Genomic DNA, 22,726 nt, shown 5'->3' on the forward strand with positions numbered 1-22,726 from the left:
CTTGTATACCTGAAATTCTTTCTCCTCCTTTCAATTCCCTTTTGAAGGCTACTACTAAATTACTATTCAGCACTCTTATCTAAATGCATTCCAAATCCTACTTGTGGGTTCTTCTGTCAATCACCTTAAATCTCTGCCCACTGGCAAACAACCTCTCAGCCACTGGAAACAGTTATTCTTTATTCACACTGTCTAAAGCCTCATCATCCAACTGATTTCCTGAGGCAGTCACCAGTTTAGCCAGCCCCACTGACAGCGTGTTACCCACCGGTCCCGCTGACTGTGCACCCCACCCCCTGCCGACTGCGCTGAGAGTGCTCCCCCCCGCCTTACATACTTGTGCAGTTACGTTTCGATTAACAGCAATGTGATAAAGACTAAATCGGTCTTTGTGATTTAGGTTGAAGGATAAATATTCTGACTTGGAGGCAATGGCACTACCAGGGAGTCAGTGAACACAGGTACAGACTGGGAAGATTGATTTCAGTCCAGAAAATAGGGTTCTGCAGAGTCTGATAAATAAAAATTGCTGTAAATGTTCAGCAGGTCTAACAGAATCTGGGGAAGAGGGAGCAAGATTTAACATTTCAGCTCAATAACCTTTCAGCAGAACCACCTGCAGTACTCGGCTATTCACTTCTTGTAGGTCTGCTCAATATGCTCAATTATTCTTTGTCAATTAAGCACCCTGCAATATCATTAAGGTATTGCTTAAACAGAAAACAAGAACAAATAAAATCCCTCGCTGCACTCAGTGTTGTTTGCAGCTTCCTCACCTGCTGCTGGTCAGTTCCTTTCTTGCTGTGGTTCTGTATAAAATCCACCAGACCGTGCACCACAGTCTTTACTGCCACCAAGCCACATTCTAGCTGTTCCCAAGTTGGAGGAGGTGCATCTGCAAATAAACACGGAACAGAGCAGTTATGCACAGGGAAAACTAGGTACAGCAGCACTGCACAGCCTGTAAACTGACCAGGGAATCCTCCCACTGACTGGAGACTAAGAGGGGAAATCCTCACACTGACTGGAGACTGAGCTCAGGGGGAATCCTCACACGTACTGGACAACAATGATAACAACTGGATGTGATCAAGCTCCTTTAAAAATAGTAAAATATCCAAAAGGCACTTCATAGGATAGGTTGTCAAACACAATTTAGCGTTTCTTCAGTCATGTGACTAAAGCATTGGTTAGAGAGATATGTTTGCATGTGTTTGAAATGAGTTGCGTAGATTCTAGACATAGTCTAGGCATGTTTACATTTAGATCCTTATGAAAGCAGCTATATACCAGTGGCTATGAGGGAAGCTGTGCAACATCTGTGGTTATTATACCTTGCTCATGGGAATGCTGTTAACAAGGAGTCAGTGAAATGCTTAGTCTCTATGTGAGTAATCACTTTGTGATTTCACTGCACAAGAAATTGAGTCTTCATTGTAAAATCCTCTCACATATGCAGCTGGTGAGAGTTGTGAAGAGGTCCAATACTGGGTAACTGCCAAAGCTCACATCACCACAGAATAGCCAAAAACCCTTTGACATCTTAGTTGCCCATATCCTAACTTGATTCAAGTCCTGTTCAGCTATCACTCATGTGTTCACTGCTCCACAATATCCACTGGAATGGCATGCTTCAGTTTAAAACTTATCATCCTTCAGTTCAAATCCTCAGTGGACTCAACACTCCAAGACTTTGTAATCTCGTTCAGCCACTTAATACTTAGATCCCAGTGCTCCTCTAATTCTAGCTTCAGGCATCTCACCACACACACACACACACACACACACACACACACACACACACACACACACACACACACACACACACACACACTTTTCTATCTGTTTCTTCTTTTAATCCAACCTCTAAAACTCAAACTTGGGTGGAGGTAGAGAAATGGTGGCCTGGTGGTAAAGTCACAGGACCACTAATCCAAAGACTCATGTTAAATCTCTGGGGGCACGGGTTCAAATACCACCCTGACAACTGGTGGAATTTAAATTCAATTGATGAGATCTGAAGTTGAAAGCTATCACCAATTGTTGTAAGGGAAGATTAGGGAAGGAAATCTACCATCCTTACTTGGTCTGGCCTCTATGTGATTCCAGTCCCACAGCAATGTGTTTGACTCTTAACTGGCTGAGTGAGACACTCAGTTCAAGGGCAATTAAGGAAGAGCAACAAATCTGACCAACATGCCATGAATGAATAAAGAAAAGATTCCTCAAGATCCTTAGACTGCACTTTCCAAACCCGCAACCACTTCCATCTAGAACAACAAAGGCAGCAGATACATGGGAACACCACCACCTCCAAGTTACTCACTGTCCTGACTTGGAAATATACCACTTTCCTTTGTAGTCATTGGGTTAAAATCCTGAATTACCTCCCTAATGGCATTATGGTCAAACCACAGCACGTGGACTGCAGCAATTCAAAAAGGCAGTTCACTATCACCTTCTCAAGGGCAACTAGGGATGGGCAATAAATGCTGGCCAACCAGCGATGCCCACGTCCCATGAATGAATTAAAAAAATTGCGATTTCACCTGACCAAGTAATTTCCTCATGTGATTCAGTGTCAACATTTGTTAATGCTCTTGTGAAGCATCCCCAGGTATTTTGTTATGTTAAAGGCTATTATTATATTAAAGGCTATTATTATATCTAAATGCAAGTTGTTGATATTGGGTACGTGTGCTTCTTCAATGTGTCTGAATCAGAGCTGGATTTGTGTAGGAGACAGTCTGTTTGAGACATTTTTATTCCAATACCTGGACTGGGGTCAATGTTGGCCAGCAACTCCAGGTGTGGCCGAAGTCGGTTCAGATTGGCAGGGTCTCCGGTACGTTGCAGGGCAATCGTTAGCTCCTGGACACTTTGTGCAAAGGAGGCCGGTGTCTGCAACTGAAAGGAAACAGCACCGAAGGAAGAATGATTACAACTGACCTTCAGAAACGAGTTCCACATTACTTACCAAACAGCACAAGTGAGAAAAAATTCCAAAGAATCTCAGGGAAGTCTGGCTCTAACAGTAAGGCACAAAGAACATCGATTACAGAAACAGGCAGTTGTCTACTAGCCTCTATCCTTCAAAAGAATATGTCCTGCTCTCCATCGTCATGCACTATTCACACATCAATACAAAGTAAAAGTTAATTTAATGTTAGTGATTGAATCCTGATTTAGTGCTACTGCACATGCAATTCTATGGGCTGATGTAAATTAAAAATATAAAACAAACAAAAAAACAGCTTACCCTGATCACATTCAGTCCTGTTCACATGCATTGAATTTGCCAATTAATACAGTATGAATTGCTGGGATTCCATTCCACATATCCACAAATGACAAGAAAAGCCCTATAGTCACAGCAAAGACTCCTCCCACACCCCATCTACACTCTACCCTATGATCGATTCCAACCACCCACTTAATCCCCTTCCATAAGAACATAAGAAATAGGAGCAGGAGTAGGCCAACTAGCCCTTCGAGCCTGCCCTGCCATTCAATAAGATCATGGCTGATCTGTCTTGGCTCAGTTCCACATTCCTGCCCTCTCCCCATAACCCTTAATCCCCTCTCTCATCAAAAACCCATCAACCCGCGTCTTAAAAATATTTAGCGAGGCAGCCTCCACCACTTCAACGGGCAGAGAATTCCAGAGATTCACCACCCTTTGAGTGAAGAAGTTCCTCCTCAACTCTGTTCTAAACCGCCCTCCCTTTATCTTGATGCTATGCCCCCTAGTCCTACTATCCTTTCTGAGCGGGAAGAGTCTCTCCACCTCTATCCTATCCATTCCATTCATCATTTTATACGTCTCAATGAGATCTCCCCTCATTCTTCTAAACTCCAACGAGTACAAGCCCAATCTATTCAGCCTCTCCTCATAGCTCAACCCCTCAACTCCGGTATCAGCCTAGTAAACCTCCTCTGCACTCCCTCCAAGGCTAAAATATCCTTGCGTAAGTACGGCGCCCAAAACTGCACACAGTACTCCAGCTGCGGCCTCACCAATGCCCTATACAGCCGCAGCAAGACCTCCCTACTTTTATATTCAATCCCCCTCGCGATGAAGGCCAGCATCCCATTCGCCTTCCTGACCACCTGCTGCACCTGCAAGCTGGGTTTTTGCGACTCATGCACAAGGACCCCGAGGTCCCTCTGCACCGTCGCCTGCTGCAGTTTTTCTCCACGTAAGTAATAATCCTTCCTACCATTATTCCTACCAAAGCCTCATTACACTATAGTGAAGTCTCATCAACTCATTTAATCTCTTGACGAAAAGAAACTTCATCCTGATTCCACAAGGTAAAGTCAAAACGTTCAAACAAACCTTACAGTGCAGGAGGAGGCCATTCGGCCCATCGAGTCTGCACCACTAGGCCCTATGCCCGTAACCCCACATATTTACCCCGCTAATCCCTCTAACCTATACATCCCAGCACACTAAGGGGCAATTTAGCATGGCCAATGAACCTAACCCACATATCTTTGGAGTGTGGTAGGAAACTGGAGCACCCGGAGGAAACCCACATAAACATGGGGAGAAACTTCACACAGATAGCGACCCAAGCCAGGAATCAAACCCAGGTCCCTGGAGCAGCAGTGCTAACCACCGTGTACCATACAGCCGTTATTCTCATATCTGAAAAAGCACCATGTAAACCACAGTGGGGAATCCTGATCTTATTAGTTATTAAACTAATGACTTTAGCATTCCTACTAGTGTAGGAATATAAAAAGGAATGCAAAGATGTAACCATGACGTGCTTCAGAGTGCATTCTGTTGATTAAGACACAATTAATGGAAGGGCAGGCACTGGTGTAGTGGTATTGTCACTAGACTAGTAATCTAGAGACCCAGGGTGTTGCTTTGGGGACCTGGGTTCAAATCCCATCAATTTAAATTCAGTAAAAATCCTAAATTAAAAGTCCAATCATGACCATGAAACCACTGTTATTTGTTGTAAAACCCACCGGGTTCACTCATGTCCTTTTAGGGAACAAATTAAAAAAAAGCAACTAAATCTATTTAATGGATATTAAAGATCCCGTGGCAGTGAACTCTCCTAGAGAAGTGATCAACATTTCCTACTCAATCTCAACCCAACATTTCCTACTCAATCTGGCTGCATGTGGGATGCTCTTTCAGAGATATGGGGCACACATATAAATAGATTTTCCCATTAGTTGGGCAGGACGCCTCAGGAGATTGCCACGCATTTTATCTCCATGTCCCTGATAACTTGCCATACCTTGTCAATAATAGATTGCATGTGAGATTTGTGTGACAGGTCTCCATAAAGTAGGGAGGACCACTGGTCAGGAGCAATGCGAAGGCCAGCTTCCATGGCAATCTGCACAATCTGCGAGTCATGTTCCCGTCGTAGTGCTTCATACGTGCGAAACTCTTCCTTTAGCTGCATCAGGGAAGAATCTTCATCTCTCTTTGTGACCTGCATCAGCGAATAACCATTAAACGCAGGCTCAGAAACACAGTAACCATTAAACACAGGCGCAGAAATGGTTAGCATTAAACACGAGCTTAGAAACATAGTAACCATTAAGCACAGTATTTGGAAATTTGGGAAGTTAACGAGGTTAACAGTTGAACTTGAGATGAAAACAAAATAACAAACAAGCTTGTGTCTAGGGGAATAATGAAGTGCAATTTGGCCAGTAACATGATTAGCAGGCGTCTTAAGAAGCTGAAGTGTGAATTGCCATATCAGATAAACTGTTTACCAGAGATTGGGGGATGGTCACTTCTAAAGGCAAGGAATTTGAGAGATGTAGACAGCCTAATCCACAGGATAGAACATAAAAGAAACTGAACAATACAACTCGAGCACTGTCATTGGGGAAGCAGGGTAGTTTTCATCCAATGTTCAGACAGAAGCTTGTTCCATCTAACAGTCAGAGCATGGTAGATTGCAGATATTCTCCTCCAATAGGCATAGTTTGTACCTTTGTACAAAATGACTTGGTCATGTAAGCTGTGTTGAGTGGTAACTATTAGCTGAATTTGACTGAGATTTATCATGTTGTTTGGAAAAAGGGGTGTCTCAGTGAGTTCAGGGAATGTGAGTATATCTTGGGAACAAAATTTGGGAATTTCAGATGAAACAGTATGTTTAGTTATTAATGTACTTAAGTGTCATAATGTATATTAATCTTCTGTGCTTTTCTACTACTTTAATAAATACTCTTCATTAATTGTTTACACAATAACCAGACAGATTCCTCACTGGATTATAGAACACAGAACATTACAGCACAGTACAGGCCCTTCGGCTCTCAATGTTGTGCTGAGCTATGTCCAATCCCAAGATCAAGCTATCCCACTCCCTAGTTATATTCATTATAAAAGAATCATTATAAATGATTCCTCATGTTAATCCAAATAAATATATACCACTAAGAACCAGTGTTTCAAGTTATCCTTTGGGGTTTTGAGACACTCGCAGGTATCAGTGGGGTTCTTAACAACAGCCTCAGAAACAGAGCAACCATTAAATACAGGCTCAGAAATAGTGAGGGAACTTGTTCCAGTTTTAACTAAATCTAACAGTGCAGAGGAATCCATTTAACCCACTGTGCCTGTGGTATGAACTTTCCAATTAATCCTGATCTTCCACTCTTTGCCAATAGCCTTGCAAAATTTCCTAACCAACTATTCATCCAACTCTCTCTTGAAAGTTTGAATTGAATCAGTTTTCATCGCTTTTTCAAGCGGTACTTCCAAATCACAGTTCACTGTGCTGCAAGTTTTTGGGGTGGCATGGTGGCACAGTGGTTAGCACTGCTACCTCACAGCTCCAAGACAGCAGGTTCAATTCTGGCCTTGAGTAAATATGTGGTATCTGCATTTTCGTCCCATGTCCGTCTGTGTGGGTTTCCTCCCACAGTCCAAAAGATGTGCGAATTAGGTTGACTAGCCATGCTAAATTGCCCTTTAATGCCAGGGAAATTAGCTGGCAAATATGTGGGGTTGCGGGAATAGGGCCTGTGTAGGATTGTTGTCGGTGCAGACTCGATGGATCGAATAGCCTCCCTCTGCACTGTAGGGATTCTATGAAATCTCCAACTATTGTGATTTAAACATTCATCTCAAATGGTCAAGAATTTTAAATTTATAATCTGCCCTGTCAGGGTTTAGCTACAAATATCCAATAATTTCCTTGTATATAGAATATATTGATGTTGAAAGTACCCATATATAGAATATATTGATATATATACACAGACACTTAGTGGGAGACACCCTCCATTAATTGAAAATATCCACTTTCCACTCAGGTGCATGTAGCTATAAATCCAAGTCTGTCAGTGCCATGGGGACACGAGGTGTCATCAAGTACATTATAATCAGAGAAACTCTCACAGAAAAGAAGGCACTACACAAGCAAACCTTCCAACTAAAACAAAAAAAAATAACAATTGGTAGCAAAATATAGGCTCATACTGATGCCAGCTTGTAAGCTGTATAGGAAAGTATAGCAGTTTCACAACAATAGCAACTGGGGCAGGCATTGGTAGCAGTGAAGCCTACGTGAAAGGCTCAAATTAAGAGCAACCTTATTTATAATTAAGGCTTAAACAGAGACAGAAAGAGAGAGAAAGATCTATCGCGATTGCTCCAAGTCTTGCGGTACTATTTTTAAAGGACACCCTCACAGAGGAATCTGGGGCTCCCTCTCCCCCACAACTGTGGAGATATTGCTGGGCTCAATAATGCTGCATTTCACATCTCTGCTGACCTCACCAGCATCCCTTTCAACCTCTCCAGTGCCTTTGATTTGTCATGCTGTGGTGTCTGCTATGCAGTTTTGGTGGAGCAGAAGTTTCCTGCACCTGAACACTTGGGGTGATTTTCAACCCACATTCATCAAAGAGAGTGGTGACGTGGACAGAAAATACTAAGAGAATCGAGAAACACAAGCCTTGGTGGTGAGATCCATTTCCTGATTTTCCTCACCCCTCACCGGTGAAGTAATGAGATTCCCACCCAGCCCAAGGGGCACAAAGGTAAATATCACCTTTTGTGTGTGTGTGTGTGTGTGGGGGGGGGGGGTTTGTGTGTGTGTGTGTGTGTGTGTGTGTGTGTGTGCGCGCGCGCACGCGTCTGGGCCGTGCCTGGCACAGCCCCTTGACAGGTTGGCATTGCCAGGGAGTGCATGAGGCCATTGAGATAGGAACATGCAGACACAGGGGGACATGATATTTACTTGATGCTCTTAGTATTTTCTGCCCCACGTCGCCATTCTCTTTAATGATGTATGTGGGTTGAAAATCACCCCAAGTGTTTAGGTGCAGGTAACTTCTGCTCCACCAAAACTGGATAGCAGACACACAGCATGACAAATCAAAGGCACTGGAGAGGTTGAAAGGGATGCTGGTGAGGTCAGCAGAGATGTGAAATGCAGCATTATTGAGCTCTGTGCCATCAGCAAACCTTTGAAATGCTGCCCTTTATGCATGTCAACAATACAGATCACAGATAAGATTAATCATTTGGCATGGCAAATGCCCTTAATTTAAATCAGTGACCTTCAATCTACGCATTGCAACTGGGGCCAAAGACTTACTTTGAAACAGGAGGCTCTGTACAGCAGCTGAACCACATGTCCAATGCTGGTCTTTGAGGCTTGAGGAAATCGAGGCTCCAGTCTCTGGACTACAAACAATACCAAAACTTTTCTGGAGAGTGCAGAGCCATCTTCCAGTGCAAGTAAGACAAGTTTGAGGGCTTCTTCCTGCATAGCTGGGAGTCAAAGAGGATTGCAAACCAGGATGGCAAAAATAAATCACATTTGTTGATTACTGACACTTTGAATTCTGTATTTGGCATACAGTAACTGCTCTTCTTATATTGCCTCCAATCCCAGCCAAACTCCAGTCTTGCCCCACCCTCCAATCCCCCCTCCAAAGTCCTCCACTTCCTCCAATCCCCCCCTCAAAGTCCTCCACTCCCTCCAATCCTCTCCCAGTCCTTGTGATTCCACCCCATCCTCCATTCCCTCTGAGTCCCCCTATCCTCCATTCCCTCTGAGTCCCCCTATCCTCCAGTCCTCTGATCCCCTCAGCCTTCATTCCCTTCAAATATTGCTTCATCCGCCAGTTCTTCCGATTCTGCCCAATCCTCCAATTCCTCTAATTGCGACTGAATTATCAAATTTATATTTACATATCCTCAATACTACAGTTTCTTTGATTCTGCCAAATTCCCAGTTCACCTATGTGCAAATTCTAAAATAATAGGACACAATTTTAAAACAAATGAAACAAAAGGAGATTCGTCCTATCAAACATTGCTTCTAACTCTGAAGTTCGTTCGAACTTCAGTGGAGTGTCTAATATCCTGAAGTGGGAGTATATACAGGGAAGCTTAGAAGCAACATCCATTCAGTACTGTACCTGGTCCAAGAAATTGGCAGCCTCTGGCTCTGACAGCTGCCCAGAGATTGGATGACAGTTGCTGTGGGTTTTGATGTTGAAGGATGAGCTCAGTGACAGTGCGCTCCCCCAACGAGCGAGCAGCTCTCATTGCCCGGATTCGGCCTTCTTCTTCCACCAGCTGACAGTGAACCAGTGTAACCAGCTTCCTCTGCATGGGCCTGCTTAGTACGCTCTGTGCAGCGCTGCTGAGCACCACACCTGCAATAGAACGCAACACAGCTCAACAGGCAAGGGCAACAAACAACGCATATGGATAGTATTTGGGAAGCTCTCCAAATGGAGCAAGCTGGGCCTGGCCTGCCTCTGCTGCAACATCATCACTTACTAATCGGGGATACCAACAAACTTTTTGCTTTTTTAAAAATTTATTATTGTCGCACGTATTAGTATGCAAAGTATTGTTTCATATACTATACAGACAAAGCATACTGTATATAGAGAAGAAAAGGACAGACCACAGGAGGTAGTGTTACAGTCATAGTTAGGGGCAGTGAAAGATTAACTTAGTGAGGTAGCTCCATTCAAAAGCAGGGAAGAAGCTGTTTTTTGAGTCAATTGGTATGTGACCTCTGACTTTTGTATCTTTTTTCCGATGGAAGAAGGTGGAACAGAGAATGTCCGGAGTGGGTGGGATCCATGATTGTGCTGGCTGCTTTTCTGAGACAGAGGGAAGTGCAGTCAGCATCAATGGGTGGGAGGCTGGTTTGAGTGATGGGTTGAACCTCATACACAACCCGTTGTAGTTTCTTGCAGTCTTGGACAGAGCAGGAGCCATACCAAGCTGTGCTACAACTAGAAGGAATGCTTTCTATGGTGCGTCTGTCGAAGTTGATGAGAGTTGCAGTGGACATGCCAAATTTCCTTAGTCTCCTGAGAAAGTAGAGGCATTTGTGAGGTTTCTTAACTATAGCATCAGCATGGAGGGACCAGGAAAGATTGCTGGTGATCTGGACATCTAAGAACTTGAAGCTCTACTTTGTCCTCATTGATATAGATCGGGGCATGCCCTCCATTATGCTTCCTGAAGTCGATGACTATCTCCCTCACTTTGACATTGAGGGAGAGATTATTGTTGTAGCACCAGTTCACCAGATTTTCTCTCTCTTTCCTGTACTGTGTGTCATCGTTGTTTGAGCTTCAACCCACAGTAGTGGTGTCATCAGCAAACTTGAAAATTGAGTTGAAACCTCAAAGCAGGCAAAGGGAGTCAACTATCACCAAGGGGGTAAAGTCTGGCATCCCGCAATTCTTGCGCCGTTCAAGAACTCAGATTTCTACATTGCATTACAATCTCACCTGAGACACTGGAGAGAAAGGAATCATACATCCCATAGTAAGGTCCCACAGAGAGCGAGAGAAACCCACAGCCAATTTACAAAGAATATCATGGCAAAGATAGAAATTTCTGTCTTGCGTGACCTGATTTTATTCAGTCAAGTCACAACTAAAAATGCCACCAACCTTCTGCGTGATCGTGAGATTTTCATTTTCACTTTGGCTACATGCTCATTAACTTCTGCTCTGAATTGTCCTTCATTGGTTCAGGCTGTGACTTGTCGTATCCACACTGTTCCCTTTGTTAATTCACCTCAGTAACAGCCTCCATCATTCCCTGAGCCACTGGGTGTTAAGAATCAGTAAGAAGTCTCTCAATACCAGGTTAAAGTCCAACAAGTTTATTTGGTAGCACAAGCTTTCGGAACACTGCCCCTTCATCAGGTGAATGGGAGTTGTGTTCACAAACAGGGCACATATTAGATACAAACTCAATTTACAAGATAATGATTGGAATGCGAGTCTTTACAGGTAATCAAGTCTTAAAGGTACAGATAATGCGAATGGAGAGAGGGTCAAGCACAGGTTAAAGAGATGTGTATTGTCTCCATCCAGGACAATTAGTGAGATTTTGCAAGCCCAGGCAAGTTGTGGGAGTTATAAATAGTGTGACATGAACCCAAGATCCTGGTTGAGGTCGTCCTTGTGTATGCGGAACTTGGCTATCAGTTTCTGCTCAGCGATTCTGCGTTGTCGTGTGTCACGAAGGCTGCTTGGAGAACGCTTACCCAAAGTTCAGAAGCTAAATGTCTGTGACTGCTGAAGTGTTCCCAACAGGAAGAGAACAGTCTTGTCTGATGATTGTCGGATGGTGTTCATTCATCCGTTGTTGTAGGGTCAGCATGGTCTTCCCAAAGTATCATGCCTCAGAACACTCTTTCCTGCAGCGTATCAGATAGACAACGCTGGTTGAGTTGCAAGAGTATGTACCGTGTACCTGGTGGATGATGTTTTCACATGAGATGATGGCATCTGTGTCAATGATCTGGCACGTGTTACAGAGGTTGCCACGGCAGAGGTGTACGGTGTTGTGCTCACTATTCTCCTGAAGGCTGGGTAGTTTGCTACGGACAATGGTCTGTTTGAAGTTGTGCGGTTGTTTGAAGGCGAGAAATGGGGGAATGGGGATGGCCTTGGCGAAATGTTCATCTTCATCCATGACATGTTGAAGTCTCCGGAGAAGTTGTCATAGCTTCTCCGCTCCAGGGAAGTACTGGACTATGAAGGGTACTCTGTCCGCCGTGTCCCATGTTTGTATCAATTCTTTTCTTCATTGATCATTGTCCCCAATAGGAAAGGACGTTCTCTTCCTGGGGGTACACTTCAGTAGTCACAGGTATTCAGCCTCTGATCCTCGGGCAAGCATTCTCCAAGGCAGCCTTCAGAACACACGACAAAGCAGAATTGTTGAGCAGAAACCGATAGCCAAATTCCGCACACACGAGAACAGCCTCAACCTGGATTTTGGGTTCATGTCACACTATCTGTAACCCTCTCTTGCCTGGGCTTGCAAAATCTCGCTAACTGTCCAGGCTAAAGACAGTACACACCTCTTTAACCTGTGCTTAACCCTCTCTCCACTCACATTGTCTGCACCTTTAAGGCCTGTAAAAACTTGCATTCCAACCATTATTGTGTAAATTGAGTTTGTGTTTATATATGCCCTTTTGTGAACATAAGTCCCACTCACCTGATGAAGAGGCAGTGCCCCGAAAGCTTGTGCTACCGAATAAACCTGTTGGACTTTAGCCTGGTGTTGTGAGACTTCTTTCTGTGCTTATCCCAATACAACTCCGGCATCTCCACATCATGTTAAGAATCAGACTGCAGGTCTGTCTGAACTTGCACTGTAAAGCATGTACTCCCAACATGCAAAGAAAGAGACATTTGGAGCAGTGTCTTGAAGCAAGGTGGAGATGTTAAGGTGCATAGACCAAGGGGGAGCTGAAGGGATGGCCACTAATAGTGGAGTGAAGAAAGCAGCGATAAAAAGAGGTCCGAATTAGAGGGATGCAAGGATCATGAAGGTTAGAGAGAAAGGAAGGGCTTCATTTGTTTTAACACCAACAGGCTGTTCTAGAATTTATCATATGTGACAGGAGCCTGCTCAAGACACTAGTCAGTAAGACAATCCACAAACAAGCATCTTGAAAACCAGGGACTTTCTTGTGTTATTTTTTATGCCTTTTACATATTTTCAGAAGCATATGATTTCAATCCCTCCAATTAGATTTTCAAGTTTGCTGATGACACCACCATAGTGGGGTGGATCTCAAACAATGATGAGACAGAATACAGTGAACCAGTGCAATTGATTATTGCCCCCAATAGGTTTTCCAATTTGAACCAGTGCAATTGATTATTGCCCCCAATAGGTTTTCCAATTTGAATTTTTTTCCCCCCAAGACGTTGCTTTTATTTTCAAACCCAACTGCCTGCAAAAGCAAGCTTGACTATTGCGTGAATGTGTAAAATGATTTTATCAGCAAATTAGTCTGAAAGAATCGGCTACTCAGTGTGCAAGTGTCCAGCAACATAGAATCTTAAATGCTCTGAAATGGAAAAAGAGCAAGGTTGGATAGAAAATAGGAGTAGCTGACCATTCAGCCCCTTCAGCCTAGATCAGGACTGAACTTCTACTCAATGGCAGTTTTCTGCACTATCCCCTTCCCTTGATGTCTATCTAGACTTTAATGTCTTCCAGTAAGTAATGGAAACTCATAGAGTTAGTTATTAGATCTTGGTAATGTAACACCTGAAGCAGAGAATGAGGATACTACTTTTAGTTTGGCCTGCACAAAGAAAACATAATCTAGACAGGACAGACACTAAGGAAAAAGTCCAAACTATACAGGTCGTAATTTCCCCACACCTCAGAAGCCCCCATAAAACTGTGACTCTTGCAAGGAATTTCAGATGACAGGATATTATTTCATTTCATTAGTCACAAAGTACACTCTTCACAGACTCCCCATTACAGCCTGCAGCTTCTTTCCATATAAAGCAGACAGTCATTACAGAACAACACCTGATACAAATATTCTTCTGCGAACATCACAGGGCGTGGGACTCTGCTCACCCCATAATTAGACTCCAGTCTGTAACTCATTCCCGGTATCTGTTATTCTATATATAAATCCTTCAAACTTCTCAATTAGATTCCAGTCTGTAATTCACTCCCAGATATCTGTAATTCTATAATATAAATCACCCCGAATCCCGATTAGATTCCAGTCTGTAACTCACTCCCGGGCATCCAATTTTCTATATAAAAACCACCCCGAACCCCTTGATTAGATTCCAATCTGTAACTCACTCTCAGGTATGTTACTCTATATGTAAATCACCCAAACCCCGCAATTATATTCCAGTCCATGGTGTGAGGGGTAACATATCAACATGGATTGAGGATTCGTTAGCTAACAGAAAACAAAGGGTAGGGATAAATGGGTCATTTTAAGATTGTCAAGCTGTAATTAGTGGAGTGCCACAGGGATCATTTCTGGGGCCTCAACTATTTACAATCTATATCAATGACTTGAATGAAGGGACCAAATGAAGGCTGCTAAATTTGCTAATATAGGTAGGAAAGTAAGCTGTAAAGAAAACAGAATGGATCTGCAATGGGTTATAGATAATTTAAAGAAATTTGGGAGATGGGGTAATATTGTAAAAAAAAGTGAACTTGTCCACTTTAGTAGGAAGAACAAAAGGGCAGCATTTTATTTAAATGAAGAGGGGTACAGAGGGATCTGGGTATCCTAGTACATGAATCACAATTAGTTAGAATGCAGGTACGGAAAGTGATCAGGGAAACAAATGAATGTTCTCATTTATTACAAAAGGAATGGAATAGAAAAGGATGCTTCGCTACATATTATAATATATACACACACTCTACATATAAACCACCTAAAGCACTCAATTAGATTCCAGTATGTAGCACATTCCCAAGTAGCTACCAATAAATAAATCCCTCTGGTTAAACCCTGGAAGTGCTGTACTTAGATTTCCAGAAAGCATCTAACAACATGCCACTCAAAGGTTATTGTACAAAATAAGACTTTTTGGTGAGATCATATTGAGAGTTTTATAGAATCTACAGTGCAGAAGGCGGCCATTTGGCCCATCGAGCCTGCACCAAAAACAATCCCACCCATATCCCGTAACTCCATATAGTTACTCTCCTAATCCCCCTAATATTAAGGGCCAATCAACCTAACTCACACATTTTTTGGACTGTGGGAGGAAACCCACGCAGCCATGAGAACGTGCACCTCCACACAAAGAGTGACCTGAGGCCAGAATTGAACCCAGGTCCCTGACATTGTGAGGCAGCAGTGCTAATCACTGTGCCACCCCAGTTTTGCTCTCGTTTAAAAAAGTAGAAATAATTCCATTGGAATCAGTTCAGAGATGACTCCCTTGACTGATTCAGAGGACAAGAGGATTATTCTATGAGGAAGGGCTGGGCATGTATCCATTGGGAGTTTAGAAGAATGAGAGGTGAACTTATTGAAACATACAAGTCCTGAGGGCATTGGACAGGGTAGATGCTGGAAGGAAGTTTCCCCTTGTGGGAGAGACTAGAACCTGAGACACAATTTCTTGAAAAAAAAGGATATCCTATTTAATTCAGAAATGAGATTTCTTTTCTCTCAGTTAGTCCTTAGTCTGTGGAACTCCTCTTCAGACAGCGGTGGTGGCAAAGTCACTGAATATTTTAAAAGCTGAATTAAATTCATACTGTGCTACCGTGGCCGGCACGGTAGCACAGGGGTTAGCATTGCTGCTTCACAGCTCCAGGGTCCTGGGTTTAATTCCCGGCTCGGGTCACTGTCTGTGTGGAGTTTGCACATTTTCCTTGTGTCTGTGTGGGTTTCCTCTGGGTGCTCCGGTTTCCTCCCATAGTCCAAAGATATGCAGGTTAGGATGATTGGCCTTGCTAAAAATTGCCCCTTAGTGTCCAGGGATGCATAGGTTAGAGGGATTAGTGGTTATAATATGTAGGGATATGGGGGTAGGGCCTGGGTGGGATTGTGTTCAGTGCAGACTTGATGGGCCGAAGGGCCTCTTTCTGCACTGTAGGGTTCTATGGTTCTAAATTGACTCCTTCTTCAGTGAAGAACCAAAGGTCAGCAGGGCAAGAAGGTACTTGGAGTTGAGGCCACGATCAGGTTAGCAATGATCTTACCGAATGATGGAGCAGGCTCAAGGGGCCGAATGGTCTACTATTGCTCTGAATTAGTATATTTGTAGACAGTGGGAATGTCCCAAGAGGACTGCATTTACCTCTAGTGCTGCTGAGTGGTTTGAGATATAGGGCAAGTTCCTCCACACATTTCTTTGCCTCCTCGTAGTGTTTGGTATTTTCTGCTCCAGTACACAGGGTGACAGACTGCGGCTCTGGAATCTGTACATAACCACAGCAAGAGAAAAGCTGTTAAACTGCATTCAAATAACACTCAAACAATGTACTCTATCCACTGGTGTACTGGGGAATCTCCACATAAGGGTTTATCCGCCAAATGCCCAGAAGTTCAAACTTCCTCTGGACAATTGTGCTGGGCTGGGAACCATCCAACAGATTTATATCATTAATGTCAGATAGTTCTGCCAGTTTTACTCAGAGTTACTCCGAAAGAGTTGGGGGGGGGGGGGGGGGGGGGGGGGGGGAAGAAATCACTTCTAATTCCAGAGTATGTAAACACCCAGACCCAGCCATGCACAGGAATCGCGTCACACTGTCTAATACTATCCTTAATATTATATTAAAATGAGCTCTGATGAAAGGACATCAAGACTCAAAACATTAACTCTATTCACTCTCCAAAGTCTGTCAGATCTCCTAAGATTTTCCAGCATTTTCTGTTTTTGTTTCACTATTTGTATCTTTCTAAGTGAACCAGTTTTTTTCCCAATTAAATGTATTTTTGTTGAAGACTTGGATTTATTTCTTTAAATCATTCCTACTTGTGACTCTCCTTCACACCTTTTTGTCTATTTAACCAATTAACCTCAGCCAGTTCTTCCCTAATGTTCACACACACACACAAGTATGTCTCCTTCTCACATTCACACACGCACTCACGTCTGTCTCTCTCACATTGACAAAGGCACTCGCATTTCTCCCTTACCTTCACACCCGCACTCGTGTCCCCCTCCCCTTCACGCATGCACCCGCGCCCCCCTCCCCTTCACGCACCCACCCACGGCCCCCTCCCTTTCACGCACCCACCCGCGCCTCCCTCCCATTCACGCATGCACTCGCACCTCCCTCTCATTCACATAAACAATGATGTGTTTCTCACATTCACACATATACACATGTGCATCTCTTTCACATTCACAGACAAACACTCACATCTCTCTATCTCTCACAGTAAAAAACAAACTCATTTCTCTCTTTGGCATTAACACATACTCACATCTCTCTCATGTTGACACATACATCCTCACACATACATATACAAATATACTTACATAGAGTCACAGAGCTTTACAGGACAGAAACAAGCTCTTCGGCCCAACTTGTTCATGCTGTCCAGTTTTTACTACTAAGCTAGTCCCAATTGCCCGCATTTGGCCCATATGCCCCTACGACCATCTTACTCATGTAACTGTCTAAATGCTTTTTAAAAGAGAAAATTGTATTGGTCTCTACTACTGCCTCTGGCAGCTCGTTCCAGACACTCATCCCCCTCTACTGCCTCTCTGAACCCTTTTATATCTCTTCCCCCTCACTTTAAACTTATGCCCTCCAGTTTGAGACTCCCTTAACTTTGGGAAAAGATGTTGACTATCTACATTATCTATGTGCTTCATTATTTTATAGACCTCTATAAGATCACGCCTAAGCCTCCTACGCTTCAAGGAAACAAATCCTAGTCTATCCAGCCTCTCCTTATAACTCAAACCTTTAAGTCCCAATAGCATCCTAGTGTATCTTTTCTGCATCTCTTTCTAGTTTAATAAGAGCCTTTCTATAACAGGGTGACCAGAACTGTACACAGTATTCCAATGTCTTGTAGAACTTCAACAAGATGCCCCAACTCCTGTATTCAATGTTCTGACCAATGAAACCAAGCATGACGAATGCCTTCTTCACCACCCTCTCCACCTGTGACTCCAATTTCAAAAAGCTATGAACCTGTATCCCTAGGTGTCTTCTGTTCTAAAACTCTCTCCAACACCCTACCATTAACTGAACATGTCCTACCCTGAATCGATCTACCAAAATGCATCACCTCTCATTTATCTAAATTAAACTCCATCTGCCATTCTTTGGCCCATTGGCTCAGTTGATCAAGATCCCACTGCAATCCTACATGACCTTCTTCACTGTCCACTATTCCACCAATCGTGGTGTCATCTGCAAACTTACGAACTGTGCCTTCTAAATTCTCATCTAAATCATTAATATAAATGACAAATAACAGTGGATCCAGCACCAATCCCTGAGGCACACCACTGGCCCCCAGTTTGAAAAAAACCCTCTTCTGTCATCAAGCCAATTTTGTATCTAATTGGCTACCTCACCTCGGACCCTGTGAGGTTTAACCTTAAGCAACAACCTACTGTGTCAAAGGCCTTGCTAAAGTCCATGCAGTCAACGTTGACCGCACTGCTCTCATCTACCTTCTTGATTACCACTTCAAAAAACGCAATCAAATTTGTGAACATGGTTTTCCATTCACAAAGCCATGCTGACTGTCCCTAATCAGTCCTTCCCTCTCTAAATGCCTATATATCCTGTCTCTCAAAATATCTTCTAACAACTTACCCATTATTGACATTAAGCTCAATGGTCGGTAATTCCCAGTTTTTTTCCATGCAGCCCTTCTTAAACAAAGGCACGTTTGTCACCGTGTAGTCTTCAGGTACCTCATCTCTGGTTGTCGATTATTCAAATACCTCTGTTAGGGACCCGCAATTTCCTCCTTAGCCTCCCACAATGTCCTGGGATACATGTCATCCGATCCCAGGGATTTATCTAGCTCGATGCGCTTCAAACCTTCAGCATCTCCTTTTCCGTAATATGTACAATCCTCAAGACATCACTGTTTATTTCCCCAAGTTCCCCAACATTCACGCCTTTTTCAACAAGGTACCTCACAAGAGGTTATTACAGAAGGTCAGGGGGCATGGAGTTGGGGGTAGGGTGTTAGCGTGGGTAGAGGACTGGTTGTCAAATAGGAGGCAGAGAGTGGGGGTCAATGGGTGCTATTCGGATTGGCGGATGGTGACTAGTGGAGTGCCCCAGGGGTCGGTGCTGGGGCCTCAGCTATTTACCATTTATATAGATGATCTGGAGGAGGGAACCGAGTGTAGGGTGTCGAAATTTGCTGATGACACCAAGATTGGTGGAAAGGCAAATTGTGCGGAGGGTGGGGAGGGTCTACAGAAGGATCTAGATAGGCTGGGCGAATGGGCCAGGAAATGGCAAATGGAATTTAATGTTGGCAAGTGCGAGGTGGTCCACTTTGGTAGGAAGAATGGTAGGAAGGATTATTACTTACGTGGAGAAAAACTGCAGCAGGTGACGGTGCAGAGGGACCTCGGGGTCCTTGTGCATGAGTCGCAAAAACCCAGCTTGCAGGTGCAGCAGGTGGTCAGGAAGGCGAATGGGATGCTGGCCTTCATCACGAGGGGGATTGAATATAAAAGTAGGGAGGTCTTGCTGCGGCTGTATAGGGCATTGGTGAGGCCGCAGCTGGAGTACTGTGTGAAGTTTTGAGCGCCGTACTTACGCAAGGATATTTTAGCCTTGGAGGGAGTGCAGAGGAGGTTTACTAGGCTGATGCCAGAGTTGAGGGGGTTGAGCTATGAGGAGAGGCTGAATAGATTAGGCTTGTACTCGTTAGAGTTTAGAAGAATGAGGGGAGATCTCATTGAGACGTATAAGATGATGAATGGGATGGATAGGATAGAGGTGGAGAGACTCTTCCTGCTCAGAAAGGATAGTAGGACTAGGGGGCATAGCCTCAAGATAAAGGGGGGGGCGGTTTAGAACGGAGTTGAGGAGGAACTTCTTCACTCAAAGGGTGGTGAATCTCTGGAATTCTCTGCCCGTTGAAGTGGTGGAGGCTGCCTCGCTAAATATTTTTAAGAAGCGGGTTGATGGGTTTTTGATGAGAGAGGGGATTAAGGGTTATGGGGAGAGGGCGGGAATGTGGAACTGAGCCACGACAGATCAGCCATGATCTTATTGAATGGCGGGGCAGGCTCGAAGGGCTAGTTGGCCTACTCCTGCTCCTATTTCTTATGTTCTTATGATCTCACCCATCTCTTGTGGATCTGCACATAGGTGACCTTGTTGATCCTTAAGAGGCCCTACTCTCTCCCTAATTACTCTTTTGTCCTTTATGTATTTGTAGAAGCATTTTGGGTTCCCCTTTGCATTATCCGCCAAAGTAGTCTCATGTCCCCTTTTTGTCCTCCTGATTTCTCTCTTAACTCAACTCCGACTGCCTCTATAATCTTCAAGGGATCCACTTAATTCCAGCTGCTAATGCATGTAACATGCCTCAAACACAATCAAAAATCTCCCTTCACCCAAACACACTCTCCTCTCTGTTGACCTGAAGTCATATTCACAGCCCTAATTATATGATTGGTCAGATACTAGTCATAGCACAGGTCAAATATGGATACTAACGTTTATGGAGCTAACGCAGCTAAATGGAATTCAGGCAGCATGGTAGCCCAGTGTTAGCAGGGACCTAAGTTCAATTCTGGCCTCAGGTCACTGCGCAATTTATACGGTCTCGCTGCGTCAGTCTGGGTTTCCTCCAGATGCTCCAATTTCCTCCCATACTCCAAAGCCTGCCCCTTAGTGTCAGGGGGATTTGCAGTGTAAATACATGGCTTGCGGGGATAGGTGCATGGTTGGGATTGTTGTCAGTGCAGGTTCAATGGGCTGAATGGCGTCCTTCTGCACTGTAGAGATTGTATGATTCTACCGGTGTACCATAATTTATTTAAGTGGCAGATGTTACTGGGACTAACTGGCCTCTTGTTATTGCTATGAAAGGAACATGGGATAAACATTAGTTTGTACTGGACACTTAAAAGTTCTCAATGGCAATACATAATGGGAAAGATAGAGAGAGTAAAGGCCAGACTCTAGAAGCTGTCTGTACAGTGGAGCAAAGGTTAGGAAGAGAAGGTCCCTAAAAAGACCAATTCAGAAGTTAGCACATAGCCAGGGTGAAGTGAGAGGTATTGAACTGGACCTCATGTGTCCACCAAAATATTAGTGACTCAGCCACTGCAGTTCTGAAAATAACAACTCCTTCAGGCAGACAGATGTCACAGGCATGAGATGGCTGACATCATCTTCTAATGTTGAGGGTGACAGCTCCTTTATCAAATTTCTCCACAGTTTGTATGGGGAATTGGCACAGAAAAGTCCTACTCATCTTGATAGAAGGGTACAGAGCAGATAGTATGTCACACGCAGGGAGAGCTGTGTGTATTGAACAGTGTGTCACACACAGGGAGAGCTTTGTATACTGAACAACGTGTCACACACAGGGAGAGCTGTGTGTAGTGAACAGTGTGTCACACACAGGGAGAGCGCTGTGTACTGAACAGTGTGTCTCACACAGGGAGAGCTTTGTACACTGAACAATGTGTCACATACAGGAACAGCTGCGTGTACTGAACCATGTGTCACACACAAAGAGCTGTGTGTACCGAATAGCGTGCCACAAGCAGTGAGAAGTATGTGTACAGAACACTGCGTCACACACAGACATCTGTGTGTACAGAACTGTATGTCATACACAAGGAGAACTGTGTGTACAGAACAGTGTGTCACTTGCTAACTTACCTTTAAGGTCCCTAGTTTCTCTACAATAAGATTTTTATAGCCAAGAAGGCTGCCCATGATGTGTTGGCTTAGAATTTTTTTAATCCCAGCACTGTAGATCAACAAAATACAAAGAGCAAATGTAAAGTTTTCCTCATTTACTTACAAAATGATTTTCTTCAATTTATAATGTAACTATGTACCTCCTCAATAGAAGAGGTTAACTATAATGTGGCAAACATTGTGCCTTTGTCTAAAAAAGGGCAGCAGGGAAAAGCCTGGGAACTACATGCCAGTGAGCCTCACATCTGTGGTGGCTAAGTTGTTGGAAGGTACTTTGGAGACAGGATCTACAGGCATTTAGAGACACAAGGACTGGTTACAGACAGTCAGTATGGCTTTGTGAATGGAAAATAACGTCTCATAAATTTGATTGAGTTTTTTGACGGGGTAACCAAGAAGGTAGAGGAGTGCAGAGCAGTTGATGTTGTCTATGTGGACTTCAGCTAGATCTTTGACAAGGTACGGCATAGTAGGTTATTGCAGAAGGTTAAATCTCACTTGATCCAGGATGGGGTAGCTAAATGGACACAAATTCAGCTTGACGACAGAAGCCAGAGGGTGGTTGTTCAAACTGGGGGTCTGTGACCAGCGGTGTGCCTCAGGGAATCAGTGCCGAGTCCACTGTTATTTGTCATTTATATTAATGATTTGGATGAGGATATAGGAGACGTGGTTAGTAAGTTTACAGATGACACCAAGATTGGTGGCATAGCAGACAATGAAGGAGGTTATTTAGGATTGCAATGGGATCTTGATCAATTGGGCCAGTAGGCTGATGAATGGCAGATGGAGTTTAATTTAAATAAATGCAAGGTGATGTATTTTGGCAGATTAAACCAGGGCAGGACTTACTCAGTTAAGGTAGGGCGTTGGGGAGAGTTACAGAACAAAGATTTAGGGGTACAGGTTCATAGTTCCTTGAAAATGGAATCACAGGTGGACAGAGTGGTGAAAAGGGCATTCAGCATGCTTGGTTTCATTGGTCAGAACATTGAATGTATTGAACATTGAAGTTGTACAAGACATTGATAAGGCCACACTCGGTTTACA

The 22,726-nt window shown here is 43.7% G+C and overlaps 1 protein-coding gene across 5 annotated transcripts in view; it reads right to left on the reverse strand.

The window, feature by feature from the left end:
- Positions 1–22,726, reverse strand: part of LOC145347980 (roquin-1-like) — a 108,115-nt gene that overhangs the window by 47,355 nt on the left and 38,034 nt on the right. For all 5 annotated transcript variants that reach the window (XM_080196045.1, XM_080196043.1, XM_080196044.1 and 2 more), the window contains exons 3-8: positions 16,093–16,213; positions 9,424–9,663; positions 8,595–8,770; positions 5,262–5,462; positions 2,775–2,907; positions 777–895 (exon numbers count right to left, since the gene is read on the reverse strand). In XM_080196045.1, coding sequence (XP_080052171.1) covers positions 777–895; positions 2,775–2,907; positions 5,262–5,462; positions 8,595–8,770; positions 9,424–9,663; positions 16,093–16,213 — 990 coding nt within the window. The remainder of the gene's footprint in view (positions 1–776; positions 896–2,774; positions 2,908–5,261; positions 5,463–8,594; positions 8,771–9,423; positions 9,664–16,092; positions 16,214–22,726) is intronic.

Source organism: Carcharhinus amblyrhynchos, chromosome 9 (assembly GCF_965287045.1).
Source record: "Carcharhinus amblyrhynchos chromosome 9, sCarAmb.v2.hapA, whole genome shotgun sequence".
Taxonomy (NCBI): domain Eukaryota; kingdom Metazoa; phylum Chordata; class Chondrichthyes; order Carcharhiniformes; family Carcharhinidae; genus Carcharhinus; species Carcharhinus amblyrhynchos.